The sequence below is a fragment of the Capsicum annuum genome, chromosome 5 (assembly GCF_002878395.1).
Source record: "Capsicum annuum cultivar UCD-10X-F1 chromosome 5, UCD10Xv1.1, whole genome shotgun sequence".
NCBI classification, from domain to species: domain Eukaryota; kingdom Viridiplantae; phylum Streptophyta; class Magnoliopsida; order Solanales; family Solanaceae; genus Capsicum; species Capsicum annuum.
In genome coordinates, this window is record NC_061115.1 from 143093766 (window position 1) to 143107820 (window position 14055).

At 40.6% G+C, this 14055-nt stretch overlaps 1 protein-coding gene and 1 pseudogene across 1 annotated transcript in view; both read right to left on the minus strand.

The window, feature by feature from the left end:
- Positions 1-14055, minus strand: part of LOC107870777 (phosphoenolpyruvate carboxylase 4) — a 37629-nt gene that overhangs the window by 6207 nt on the left and 17367 nt on the right. The window contains exons 9-12 of the mRNA XM_016717423.2: positions 9978-10119; positions 5395-5526; positions 4451-4524; positions 4065-4313 (exon numbers count right to left, since the gene is read on the minus strand). Of these exons, the coding sequence (XP_016572909.2) occupies positions 4065-4313; positions 4451-4524; positions 5395-5526; positions 9978-10119 (597 nt within the window). The remainder of the gene's footprint in view (positions 1-4064; positions 4314-4450; positions 4525-5394; positions 5527-9977; positions 10120-14055) is intronic.
- On the minus strand, positions 5533-7578 carry LOC107870778 (annotated as a pseudogene).

The following is a 14055-nucleotide window of genomic DNA, read 5'->3' on the forward strand; positions in this document are numbered from 1 at the left end:
CCCCCCCCCCCTCCGCCGGCGCCGTACAACAGGGCAGCAGCTGTAGCTCGGTCTTCAGCCGGCAGCCGCGGATCCATCTCAGTAGCGATCCCCCGGCAGCAGGTCGACGCGGGGCTTGGTTGCCGGCTTGGTCTACAAGTGAAATCTGGTGACTTCTAACCTTTGCTTATGTCATTCTTCATTCTGCATTCTTTCATTCTTCGTATTATACTAGTAATTGAGTATAGTTTGGTTGCTGGAATATTTCCTTGAATTGGTGTGAGCCTTGTATTAATTGCTGCTGCTTTACTATTACCATCGTTTATGTCTTTATATCTTTATATTATCTTTATATTCTCTTATACTTTCGCCTAGTTGTGGCTGTGGGCAGTAATGGGTGGATAGGGTCATGTCCGAGGGGGTTGGGGCGGGGGGCAGTGGTGGGGGCGGGGGATGAGGAAAAGGCGGGAGTGGGAGGGAGGCCAAGGTTTGGCCGCGGGGGAAGTAGTGGAGGGCGTGCGGGTAGTGAAGGTAGGCTGAGGGTTGGGTCTTGGAATATAGGGACCCTGCAGGGCAAGTCCATAGAGCTTGTGAAGACCCTTAGGAAGAGAAGGATCAATATTGCGTGTGTTCAGGAGACCAAGTGGGTAGGGTCTAAGGCTAGGGATGTGGATGGTTACAAGCTGTGGTACTCTGGGAGCGAGAGGCGTCGGAATGGAGTTGGCATCTTAGTGGATGAAGAGCTTAGAGGTCAGGTAGTAGAGGTGAAGAGGATCAATGATAGGTTGATGACTATTAAGTTGGTCATTCGGGGGTTTACCCTGAACGTGTGTAGTGCCTATGCACCGCAAGTGGGATCGGAGGGGGAGGAGAAGATGCGGTTTTGGGAGGCCTTGGAAGAGGTGGTGAGAGGCGTGCCAAGCTCGGAGAAGATTGTTGTAGCAGGAGATTTCAACGGGCACATCGGGGCGCTACCGGGAGGCTTTGGTGATGTGCATGGTGGTTTTGGTTTTGGGGAGAGAAATGAGGAGGGGGCTACCCTACTGGAGTTTGCGAGGTCCTTTGGGCTGGTGGTGGTGAACTCGGGCTTCCCGAAGAAGGACGAGCACCTGATCACCTTTCGGAGCGCGGTAGCCAGGACCCAGATTGACTTTGTGTTGCTTAAGAAAAGGGATAGGGCGTGGTGTAAGGATTGTAAGGTCATCCCGAGTGAGAACCTTTCGACCCAACATAGGCTCTTGGTTATGGACTTGGGTATAAAGAAGAATAGAAAGAGGAGAAGTAGGGAGTGTAGACCTAGAATTAAGTGGGGCGGCTTGACGCCAGTGAAGGCGTGGGAGATAGGGGAGAAGTTGGCAGGAATGGGGGTGTGGGAGTGTAGGGGAGACGTGAATAGTATGTGGGATAGGGCGGCTAGGTGCATCAGGGAGAATGCGAGTGAGGTGTTGGGGGTTTCTAGGGGCCGGGCCGGGAACCATCAGGGGGATTGGTGGTGGAATGAAGAGGTGGAGAAGAAAGTGGGGACCAAGAAAGGGGCGTATGCCAAGTTGGTGGAAAGTAAGGACGAAGAGGAGAAACGGGTAAACAGGACACAGTACAAGCTAGCGAGGAAGGAGGCTAAGTCAGCAGTCACGGCAGCTAAGACGGCCGCCTTTGAGAGCCTGTATGCAGGGTTACAGGGGAAGGGAGGGGAGAAAAAGTTGTTTAGACTCCCTAAGGCTAGGGAGAGGAAGGGTCGTGACCTCGATCAGGTGAGGTGCATTAAGGGGGAGGACGGTAGAGTGTTGGTGGAAGACGGCCACATTAAGAATAGATGGCAGTCGTACTTTCATAGGCTCTTGAATGACGAAGGGGATAGAGCTATTGTGTTAGGGGAACTGGAGCACTCAGAGGAGTGTCGGGATTTTAGCTATTGTAGACGTTTTAAGGTAGAAGAGGTTAGACAGGCTGTTCGCAGAATGCGAAGGGGTAGGGCGACGGGGCCGGATGAGATACCGGCCGAGTTTTGGAAGTTCGTTGGAGAGGCTGGTCTGAGGTGGTTGACGGGATTGTTTAATGAAATCTTCAAGACGGCAAAGATGCCCGAGGCTTGGAGGTGGAGCACCATGATACCTCTCTATAAGAATAAGGGGGACATCCAGAGTTGCAACAACTATAGGGGTATTAAGTTATTGAGTCACTCTATGAAAATCTGGGAGAGAGTGGTCGAGGTGAGGCTGAGACGGATAGTGTCTATTTCAGAAAACCAGTTTGGATTTATGCCTGGCCGCTCGACGACGGAGGCAATTCACCTGGTACGGAGGTTGGTGGAACAGTATAGGGAGAGGAAGAAGGACCTGCACATGGTGTTTATCGACCTGGAGAAGGCCTACGACAAAGTCCCTAGGGAGGTGCTTTGGAGATGCTTGGAGGTGAGGGGAGTACCGCTGGCATATATCAGAGCAATCAAGGATATGTATGATGGAGCGAAAACTAGGGTGAGGACGGCGGGAGGAGACTCAGAACATTTCACGATCCGGACAGGGTTGCATCAGGGATCTACTCTTAGTCCCTTTTTGTTTGCAGTGGTAATGGATGTGTTGACGCGGCGTATTCAAGGGGAGGTGCCGTGGTGTATGCTTTTTGCAGACGATGTAGTTCTGATAGCTGAGACCCGAGAGGGTGTGAGCGACAAATTAGAGGTGTGGAGGCAAACCCTTGAGTGAAAAGGGTTCAGGGTGAGCAGAAGCAAGACAGAGTATGTGGAATGCAAGTTTAATGACATGAGGGAGAACGAGGTAGTAGTGAAGCTGGAATCACAGGAGGTAGGTAAGAGGGAGAGTTTCAAGTATCTCGGGTCCGTGATTCAGAGTAACGGTGAGATTGATGAGGATGTCTCGCACCGTATTGGGGCGGGATGGATGAAGTGGAAGCTCGCGTCGGGGGTGCTGTGTGATAAGAAGGTGCCGCCTAAGCTTAAAGGCAAATTCTACAGGGCGGTAGTCCGTCCGGCCATGTTGTATGGAGCGGAGTGTTGGCCAGTGAAGAACTCCCACATCCAAAAGATGAGGGTGGCAGAAATGCGGATGTTGCGCTGGATGTGTGGGCTGACTAGAGGGGATAGAGTTCGGAATGAGAACATCCGGGAGAAGGTTGGTGTGACACCAGTGGAGTGCAAGATGCGGGAAGCCCGATTGAGATGGTTCGGACACGTGAAGAGGAGGGGCATGGATGCCCCATTCCGTAGGTGCGAGAGGCTAGCGTTGGATGGGTTTAAGCGGGGTAGGGGTAGGCCGAAGAAGTACTGGGGTGAGGTGATTAGGCGAGACATGGAGCAGTTACAGCTCACCGAGGACATGACCCTAGATAGGAAGGTCTGGAGGACGCAAATCAGGGCAGAGGACTAGGGCCAGCCTGAGTCGCTAGTGTAGGGAACTACTTGGTGGGGGTTTATGCATGTTAGGAGCCCGCGTCCCATGTTTTATTATGGATCTGTGTGTTTTCCTTTGTTTTAGATTACTTATGGGTGCCGTATTTATGTTATGTAATCTTGTAACCTTGTGTTGTGCTTTACTATGTGTTTGTGTGGTACCGCGAGTCTTGAGCCGGGGGTCTATCGGAAACAGCCTTTCTACTTCTTCAGAGGTAGAGGTATGGACTGCGTACATCCTACCCCCCCCAGACCCCACCAGGTGGGAATGCACTGGGTTTTTTGTTGTTGTTGTTGTTGTTGGTTGTTCAAATACATTGTATTTTACAAAGATATTTTGGGTAACAAATAAGAAAGATTTGTTAGATTTGACGTCTTGTGAAACTTCTTTTCAGTATCATACCATCAGAACAGAACTACTATCTACCATACTACAGACAAATGTACCGGAGAAAGTACTTAAGGAAACATGCCTATCATTCTTAAATTTCCATGCATCAAATTCCAATAAAAGCTTTGCTGTCTGAGGCAAGAGAGCATATATCTGACTAGTGTTGTAGGAACAAAGAGGATACCTTTTCTTTTACATCCCCAAGGACAATTCTATAAGGTGCAATTCCAGGTCTCTGTAAAGAGAGCATATATCTGACTAGTGTTGTAGGAACAAAGAGGATACCTTTTCTTTTACATCCCCAAGGACAATTCTATAAGGTGCAATTCCAGGTCTCTGTGATGAGCTTGGTTCCATTAGCTTTTGGAAGCTGGCCCTTCCGACCTGGGACTCAGCAAAAAGTTTCCTTTGGAGATGCTGACTAGAGCTTAATGAAGCAGAACGTGGTGTTATATTTCCATTTCCGTATGCCTTTTCAGTATTTTTACTAGAATCATCAGCAAGAGGGTCCACTTTTGAAGTAGTCTGACCATCCTGTAAAGATTTATAATGCAAGAGAAACAGAGTATTTTTCTGGAGTAAGAAACAATAAGGAACAAACTAATTGTGAAGATAGAGGCACATAGAAAGACAAGAATTACAATGGTAATGAAATCATGAACCAACTTAACCTGATTTTTGAGCGATATGAATCCTGTCCCAGGAAGAGCCAGTCTAGGGTAGTGGGACTCAACATCACTGCATTCTGTGAAAGATCATGTGTAATATTTATTGTTTATCAGTAACTAGTTAACATCGATTTCTTTTATATTGAAAAACAACTCAGGAGAGAGATAAAATAAGCAGCAAATTGAATTTCAGAAACTTGATAAAGAACAAATGCCAGTTTACAGCATTGAGCTTCGATAATGTATCACAACAAGAAGCATATTGTGGCATCTTCTTTTACAGCAATTGGACAATTCAAGGATCTTATTGCAATAACACCTAAGAAATCAGTAACTTGAAATAAAACAAGATACGAAACTTCTTTTTCTCTGGTACTCCTACTAGATTAGAGATATCGAAAATTCCAATTTATTGATGCAAAAAACATTGAAGCATCTTGAAGGCACAGAAAGAAAAATACCCTGATAGGTATATGTTTGTGATTTCTCAAACCCTATTTGACAATCAAGGAAATCAACAAAAAATTACCTATTTCGTACAGCAAAAGAAAAATATGAGAAGATTAGAGAAAATATATTTAACATGTAGTAAATGTGATGCACTTTCCCTTTTTAATTGTCCCAGAAGAATGATAACTTTCTATGTTCAGAAACAAGTTAACTTTAAACTTCCCATATTACCCTTTAATGAGATTATTTACAGACACACCCATATCTATAGCTGGTATTAAACCTCAAGGTCCAAAAGTCTTTCTTTCTTTCTTAAATTCTGTGGACAGTCAAGCAACACCTCATAAAATGGGACTGGGGGTACATTAACTTAAGAATACAGTAGATAATAACCGAACTGGGATGAAGAAATTCTAGCATTTTGAAGGCATTATTGAATTAGATGATATTAGTCGAAGCTGTCAGTATAAATGAAATGGATAATGAATCTGCACTACCTGTGCAAGAGGGCAGATCAGCTCTGGTAGGAAGCTGTGTAGGGAAAGGAGGAGCATGTTGTCCTTGATGTTTTGATTGACTCCAATTTGGGGAATGATTCCATGAATCAAGGTGATTGTCAGAATTATTTCCTGGACAGTATTCCGAGAGACCATCAGAAAACATAAATACCTGGAAGCTAATTCAGTAATAGGTCTTAATCCAGATGGCCTAACGGCCTGAGAATGTCATAAATATAAGGTGAACAGATAACTGCAAAGGCCTCCATCTGCTCTAAAAAATAAGCTAGAACATATCATGTCTGGCATAGGGTTACGTTTAAGAGTCATAATTCATCCCTTATCAAGGAAAACTTTCTGGACTCACCCATGCCAAATAATCAAATATTTGAATGAGACATAAAGTTTTACAGTAAGATTAGCATCTTAAAAACATGAGTAGAACAATACAAAATATAGCATCCACCGTGTTTCAAAGCACGTGTCACTGGCCCTCGGGGATTTCTCAGTTATCAAAAGAATAGGAATAAAATAGTTTCCGCGCTAAATAAATTAAGCAGAGTCCCCTACTGCTGTGGATTTCTCATTACAGTGCTTCTATTATATAGCAAATTTTCGTGAAGAAAAAATAAAAGAAAAGGAGATCGAACAACAGGGAACATTTGGAATTTTTATTTTAGACTTTAAAAAAGAAAGAAGAAATGAGAGTACCATCAGTTACCTTCACTTTCTAGATAAATCAGAATCATGTTTTATAATATTCGGATAGCTGATTGATTAAAAGTTACAGATTCATTTGTCACTCATCGACCTAAACATATTGATGAAAACCAAAGCCAAACTTTACCATCAGCCTAGCAAGAGGATTTCCTGCTGAGCAAATTCCAAAAGAATTTTGAGATAACTGTTGGTTTAAAACCGTTAAAGGGAAACAACGCAGGAATTCAATTTAAAGGTTGGCCGCAGCAACAGAGATGAAGTTTAAATTAAAGAGAATATGCAGAGTCGGTTGATTTTCTCTTGTAAAGCTTATTTTTATTGATCATAAAATTAGCAACTTAAATAGTTGCTATTACAACTAAAAATAGGACAAAGAAATAACCTACTCCTACCAAAATTAAATAACTAATTAGTTTCCCACCAAAGATAGGACTTCTAATTTAACTAGGATTGTACTTAAAAAAAAATTACTAGAGAAAACAGAAAAAATAGTTGCATTCTTAAAGCAACTTTCAACACTCCTCCTTGCTTTATGAAATGCAAACACCAATTTTCTGTCTGAGAAGCTCGGATTTGCTGACATCAACTTCAAGGCCACCCCGCCCAGCAGCTTTGAGATGACAATCCAAAACTTTCGGGTCTGCGCAGATGACTTGTTTCCCCTTTCGATATTGGATTAACTCTAAGCCCTGAAGGGTGGACAAAATATCTTCTGCCTTGATGGCTATCATGTCACTTAGTTCCTTGATAGAAATATTGCCCTTGAGCTTTTTCAATATATCCAGAAGCACATGCGTCCAGTAACCCCTATAGCGCAACATTCCTAGGTCGGAAAGTAGTCTTTCTGGTGTGCCCACTTTACCTTCTTTCTTTGAAAGTTCATATGGGAATGCAATTAGGAATTTCCCATAGCCTTTCCTCTGATAAGGTGGAAGTGTCAGAATGCAATCTAAGTAATAAGACTCTTCTGAATGCTTTTCCTTTGAAAAGTAACCAACCATATGGCAACCTCGGTCGTCACATTCACGAAGAACATAAAAGAGGAACAGGTTAACAACAGAATACAGTCTTACGATCAAGAAACAATTTGGCCCAGTAGCATAGATTTTGCCCATAAACCTTGTTCTTTTTGCCATCAACCTCAAACATTGACAGTGTACCACTTCTATAGATCTCATCACCTGGAGGATGCTTAAGATCACATTTCCTCATGTGCCTCTGAAGCTGCTCTTTGCGTTTAATAAAATTGAGACAAAACTCGCAAAAGAACAGTTTCGAGCAGTCATTGTATTCTGGAGAAAATGGCGAGAAGTACCACGTTTCAATCTCATATCTTCCAAATTCTATTGTAGCAATGTTCTTGACTTTTGTGAACTCTTCGTGCTCTCGTAAACTGGCTGCATCAAGCTCCTCATGGCCCTCGACACGAATCTCATCAATTTTATGTTTCTGGTGGCATGTCATTTTCAAACTTGTCACCTTATCCTCAACCTTCTCATCCACAACAGTCTTTACCGAATTAAGATCAAGCTATTCAAGTTTAACCCACTCATCAAGTCTCCGGTTCAATTCAGTATCAACTATCAAACTAAAATCCTCAGAGTCGAACGTAAAATCAGAACTTGAACTTTTTGTTTTAACAGACTCATCCTTATCTGGATCATCAGGATTATAGTCATCATCTTCTGAGTCTTCAGAGGAAAGCCCCAAGATCCCATCATCTTTAGGAGGGGCTTCTGCCAGCTCTTCAGATGCAGTAGCAGCAGCTTCCTTGGGATATACTTTCTCCCAGCTGTCAGTGACGGAAAGGTCTATTCCTTGAAGATCATTAAGCAAGTCAATGCAGTCAACTTTGCAATCACAACCAGGACAAAGCCAGCCATCATCAGGTGGAATGTATTCTTTTAGCAGAGGTGGCTCCACAGACAACTCACATTGTTCTTCCAATGGATTTAATGAGAAACTTCTGCCGCTCATTTTGACTTTAAATAGGTCTTGTCCAGATGCTTCCTTGATCAAGGAGTGTTTATCTTCGAAATACAATTTGAAACCTTTTTCAAATAACTGACCAACACTTAACAAGTTCTAGTCCAAATCGGGTACATAAAGAACATCAAAAATTGTTTTAGTGCCCGATTGTGTTTCAATTGTAATGGTTCCCATTCCTTTAGCTGGAATATAACCACCATGGTCGCTTCTAACTTTTGTAACTTTAGTAGGGCTCAAATCTTTAAAAAGATCTTTGTCGCAAGTCATATGATTTGTGCATCCGCTATCGATCAGCCACGAATCGCTTGAGACACTGCTTGTTAAACATGATGCGACAAAGAGTTGATCTTCTTCTTGTTCATCAACAACACGAGCCTCTGCACCTTGTTGCTGAGTTTTGTTCTTGCAGATTATTGCTTCATGCCCAAGCTGATTGCACTTAGTGCACTAGGCATCAGGCCTTTCCCAACGCTTAAAAGGTGCATGTCCGAGCTTGCCGCAATGGTTACAAGGAGGGTAGTTTCTTTTGAAACCACCTGTTTTGTTTTTGTTGCTATGCGTTGCACCTTCTCCATCAGTTGGTTGGTGCTTATTATTCTCCTTTTTCTTAGGACGTCTATCATCGTGATGCTTGGCTGGTAAGGCACCTTCGACAGATCCTCCCACGCCGTTGCTCTTGCGCTTGAAAAGCACTTAAGAGCTCTGCAAGTGTTATCTTGGACAAGTCCTTAGTATTTTCTAAGGTTGTTATGGTAGCTTCAAATCTTTCAGGTGCCGTTACTAGGATTTTCTCAACGATCCTTGAATCATTGAAAGCGGAACCCAATAATCTGATGCGATTTGCTAAATTAAGGAGTCTATCAGAGTACTCCTTTATGGTTTCGCTTTCTTTCATCCTTTGCAGCTCAAACTCACGTACCAGATTCAACACTTGCATCCCTCGAATCCTTTTATCTCCTTCATACTCAGTCTTGAGATAATCCCATACCTGTTTCGTTGATTCCAGAGACATGATACGAGTGAAAATATTAAATGAAACTGCAATAAATAAGCATGCCAATGCCTTTGATTTTCTGGTTTTCCTCTTCTTGTGAGTTTTAATCTGCGCCACCGTGGGATTGTCCGGCAATAGAGCTATCTCTTATTCATCTTCAACAGCTTCCCAGAGATCCAAAGCTTGCAGATATACCCTCATTCCAAGATTTGATAACTTTCTCCATCGAAAGTTGGTGGTGCCATTGAGGAAAAATTTGCTTCTCCGTTCATGGTATCCACTGGATCAGATTGATGCAAACACTCACAGGTCCCTTAAGATTCAAGCTCTGATACCAATTGTTGGTTTAAAACCGTTAAAGGGAAACAACGCAGGAATTCAATTTAAAGGCTGGCCGCAGAAACAGAGATGAAGTTTAAAGAGAATACGCAGAGCCGGTTGATTTTCTCTTGTAAAGCTTATTTTTATTGATCATAAAATTAGCAACTTAAATAGTTGCTATTACAACTAAAAATAGGACAAAGAAATAAACTACTTCTACCAAAATTAAAATAACTAATTAGCTTCCTACCAAAGATAAGACTCCTAATTTAACTAGGATTGTACTTAAAAAAAATTGCCAGAGAGAATATGCAGAGCCGGCTGATTTTCTCTTGTAAAGTTTATTTTTATTGATCATAAAATTAGCAACTTAAATTGTTGCTATTACAACTAAAAATAGGACAAAGAAATAACCTACTTCTACCAAAATTAAAATAACTAATTAGTTTCCTACCAAATATAGGATTCCTAATTTAACAAGGATTGTACTTAAAAAAAATTGCCGGAGAAAACAGAAAAAATAGTTGCTTTCTTAAAGTAACTTTCAACAATAACAAACCCTTTTCTAAGATTTCATGTGCCAATCTTGCAAATCTTTCACTGCATTGATTCATGGAAAGTTCAAATCTAAGGCTATCTACTTCGCGTACATAAAGATCAATAGCCATCCACCTGGAAAGAAGAGAGACATCTTTTGTGACCTGAAATAACAAAATATATATGTTAATTTTATAGATGGAAATTACTGCATCAGTACAAATGATGGCTTTGTTACACAAACAATGGAAATCAGGATAAAAGAACTCTGGTTCTCATCAAGAATGTGCTGAGCAAACTTTAATTTTTTTTCTTTGGATTGTTTATTGAACTTTGTTAGAGTAAGAGCCCTACTACTTTTACTATTAAACTCTACTGATTGCCTATCTATGGAACAAATAAGTAAACATGGTTCACAGAAGTAAAAACTGAACACAGTGTTTTTACGTAGAAAACACCTAGCTCAAGAAAGGTGTAAAAACCATGACCTGTACCGCCACAGGATTTAACCCCAACTTCACTATAACTCTTGAGCCTCAACAAAATTACAAAACTTCTTGTAAATTAGGAATTAAAACTTCTAACTCCTATAACTACAAAAACACAAATCTTCCCAAGAGAAGTGTTCCCAAGTCTTTGAGTTCCCTAACTTGAAGACACAACTCCTAACTCAGTTTATAGATCACTGAGACTAGAACAATGACTCAATACAACTCAAAGAACCTTCCTACTACAAACAATCTAAGACTTGCTACGTAAGGAACCAGGTTATTCTTCAAGTAAGTGAACTGCTTTGCTGATTGTTGATTATCTTATGAGTGCATGAGTGACTGCTTTGAACGACATCACTACTATTTAAGCCAACAATTCTTGGAGTCCTTTAGTTGATGTATACTTTTATCTTCACTAGGACTCTTAGGTAGCTTCCCTCCTCCTTTGCTACCATCTCTTTTTCTTCTTCTTTGAATAGGACTCTTCTTTTTATCTCTGCAAGACTTCTTGTTCAACTCAACTTCTGCAAGTCTTCTCGTTTCACTCCACTTCTGATGTGATAAACTTCTTGTTCAACTCAACTTCTGATGTGATAAGTGTTATCCACTTCTATTTGTACGCAGAGTCATCTTATCAATAACTTGTCTGCAACTTAGCTTAGTTCACTTGGATGTACCAACTTTTATGACATGTTTCATTCATATATCTATCATTAAAACTCTACATGCCCTAACAAATTCCCCTTTTCGATGATGACAAACATAGCAGCACAACACCACAAAAACCTGACATGCTCACTAAGGAAGTTAAGTAAAAGAATTAGAATGAAACACAGGTTAATCAATTGGGTTATAAGCACTGTCTAATCTATTCTTCCCCCTTGTGACATCATCGAAAAGCTGGACCAATAAGTGAAAAGAGTTTAATAATTCATGGCCACTGGGGCTATCACTAAAACAATGAAGACTTTAGAGCAAAAAAAAACAAGCAATGCATTAATAACATATAAGTGAACCAAATAAAGCAAAAAAAAATCATTTCATTGATAGATCAGAATACAATGATCACAGCCCATTAAAAGCAATAAGAGAGAAACAGCTTGGACCAAAAGCAATAAGGAAAGATGCCTAAGACACTAAGAGGGGCTTAAGTGGATGAGGAAGAAGGAAGAAGGGAGGTCCGCTTCCTAATGATATCAGCATTATCAGCTCTTTTCTTTTCCAAGGTGGCTGTGAGAGAGGCAAGTTGAGCTTGAAGGACCTGTTTCTCCTCCTCATTAGCAGCCTGGGCAGCTTCCAATGCAGCTTGTGCCACTTCCACCCCACTCTACTTGGCAGCAAGAGCATTCCTCAACCTTTGCATAGGGTTATCAGCACTCCCCATAGCAGCAGGTAACATAGCATGGTTCACAGAGCCAATAACATCCTTTGTGGTCTGCAGTGACCACACTTTGACAGGAACATGAAAGTCCTCAAAAACAGGGGCAAGCCAGAACTCACAGGGCAAAGCATGGCCATTTGCATCTTGGATTAAGACCCTTTGCATGTGCTTGATGATAAGCCTGGCAACGGACCAAAGTTAATCTGATTCCGGTGACGTTTCAGTCCGGTAACGCAACGGTACCGGTTGGTACCGGTACCCAACGACCCGGAATCCGGTACCAATGCGGAGCATGATTTTTTTTCGGTAGTTCCGGTTCCGGTTGACCGGTTTCGGTGCCTGTTGACTGGTTCTGGTCCGACGCTAACCGGTACAGTGTAACTTTTTTTTTTATATATTTTTTGGTATGTAGCTGTTGGTGGCCCGTTTGATTATAGCTATTGGAGGGGGCAACGGCTATTTTGTGCCTCCCCCTCCCAATTACCCCACTACCCCTTTAAATTTCTACTATAAATACCCCTTTGTATCTATTTTTTTCCTCACAAATTTCTCAATTTCTCATACTCTCTCTTAAATCTTAATATTCTCATACTCTCAATATTTATAGTTATTGTATTAATTGGAGTTGGAGATTTTTTTTAAAGATATTACAAGCTTCAATTATCATCTTTCAATTCCGCCATCTGGTATACGTTTGCTTTTACGCAGACGTTCGGTATATTCGTTCCAACTTTAATCTCTATATTTTTATTTTTAGTATCTATATTTGTTTACTTACATTAATTTTTTCATTTATAATATTTATATTGCTTGTTTTAACATTTTAATTATATTTAAATTTAATTATGGATACCAATAAGAGTAGTGGTAAAAGACCAATATTTGGTAAGATTTTTCGTAGAAATAAAAAAAATAGTGCTGCTACTAGTTCATTACCGCCTAGACTTAGTGAAACTTCTTTATCACAACCTAATGGTTTCGATGTTGGTGCAGGTATGGAATTAGACCATGAGACACTAAGTAGGCGGTATGGTAATTTTGAGGAAGACTTACCGGAAGAAGATATAGAAAAACAAGAGTTAGGTGAAACCCCTAACCATACTAGTCCGATTACGGAATTACCAAAAGACGATGATGTACTTCCTCTTTACCGGAATTTAGTAGGGCCAAAGGTACTGAACGTCCTAAAAGGTCTTTAGTTTGGCAATTTATGAGTCACGATAAGGTAAATAATACTGCTACTTGCAACAAATGTCAGAGAGTTATGAAACATTTGACCAGGGAGGAAATGGTGGGACAGGGCTGTTTACTACGCATTTGAGGAAATGTAATAAAGAATTTATTCATCTAGAAAATGAGGCTAAAGCAAACAAAGGTGGTACACCATTGACGGAAGAATCTGTAGGAGGTAATATGGTTCAAACGCGTTTAGATAGGTTTAACCAATCTGGCTCAAGTTCTCTTTGACATATAATGAAGATGTAGATAGAGAAGAACTAGCGAAAATAGTTGTTGTTATGGGTTTGTCTTTTAGTTTTCCTTCGCAACCCGATTTTATTCATTATATTCAACGAGTATATAATCCTTCTTTCATAGGTTTTTCACGAAATACAATTAAAAATGATATTTTTAAATTTAAAGCTGAACATTGTCATTTTCTTCGTTGCTTATTTAGTAAATTTGATGGTAGAGTATCTATTACTTCTGATATGGGTGGTAGTGTTGTCGGTATGATTATTTTACTGTCACGATTCATTGGATTGATCACCATTGGAACATGCAAAAAAGAATTATTGCTTACAAATATGTTGACGAGACTAAAACCGATCAATTTATATCTACTACAATAACGGATTGCTTAAAATATTTTAAACTTATTGATAAAACTATGACATGTACGTTAGATAATGCTTCTAATAATTTGAAAGCCATTGATTTTTTAAGTGCTAGACTATTTCCTATGGATGATGATTATTTTCATGTTAGATGTGCTGCACATATTTTAAATTTGATAGTACATGATGGTGTTATGTTGTTTGGAGATGGTTGTTATAAGGTTCGAATTGCTTGTAGTTTTATTTTTAAAAATAAAAAAAAGGCTATAATAGATGATTTTAAATATCAGTGTACAAAATGTGATCTTCCATATAGAAAAGTTCCAAGAGAAGTTCCTACTAGATGGAATTTTTTGTATCAAATGCTTGAAGTTGCTTCAGTATATCGTGAAC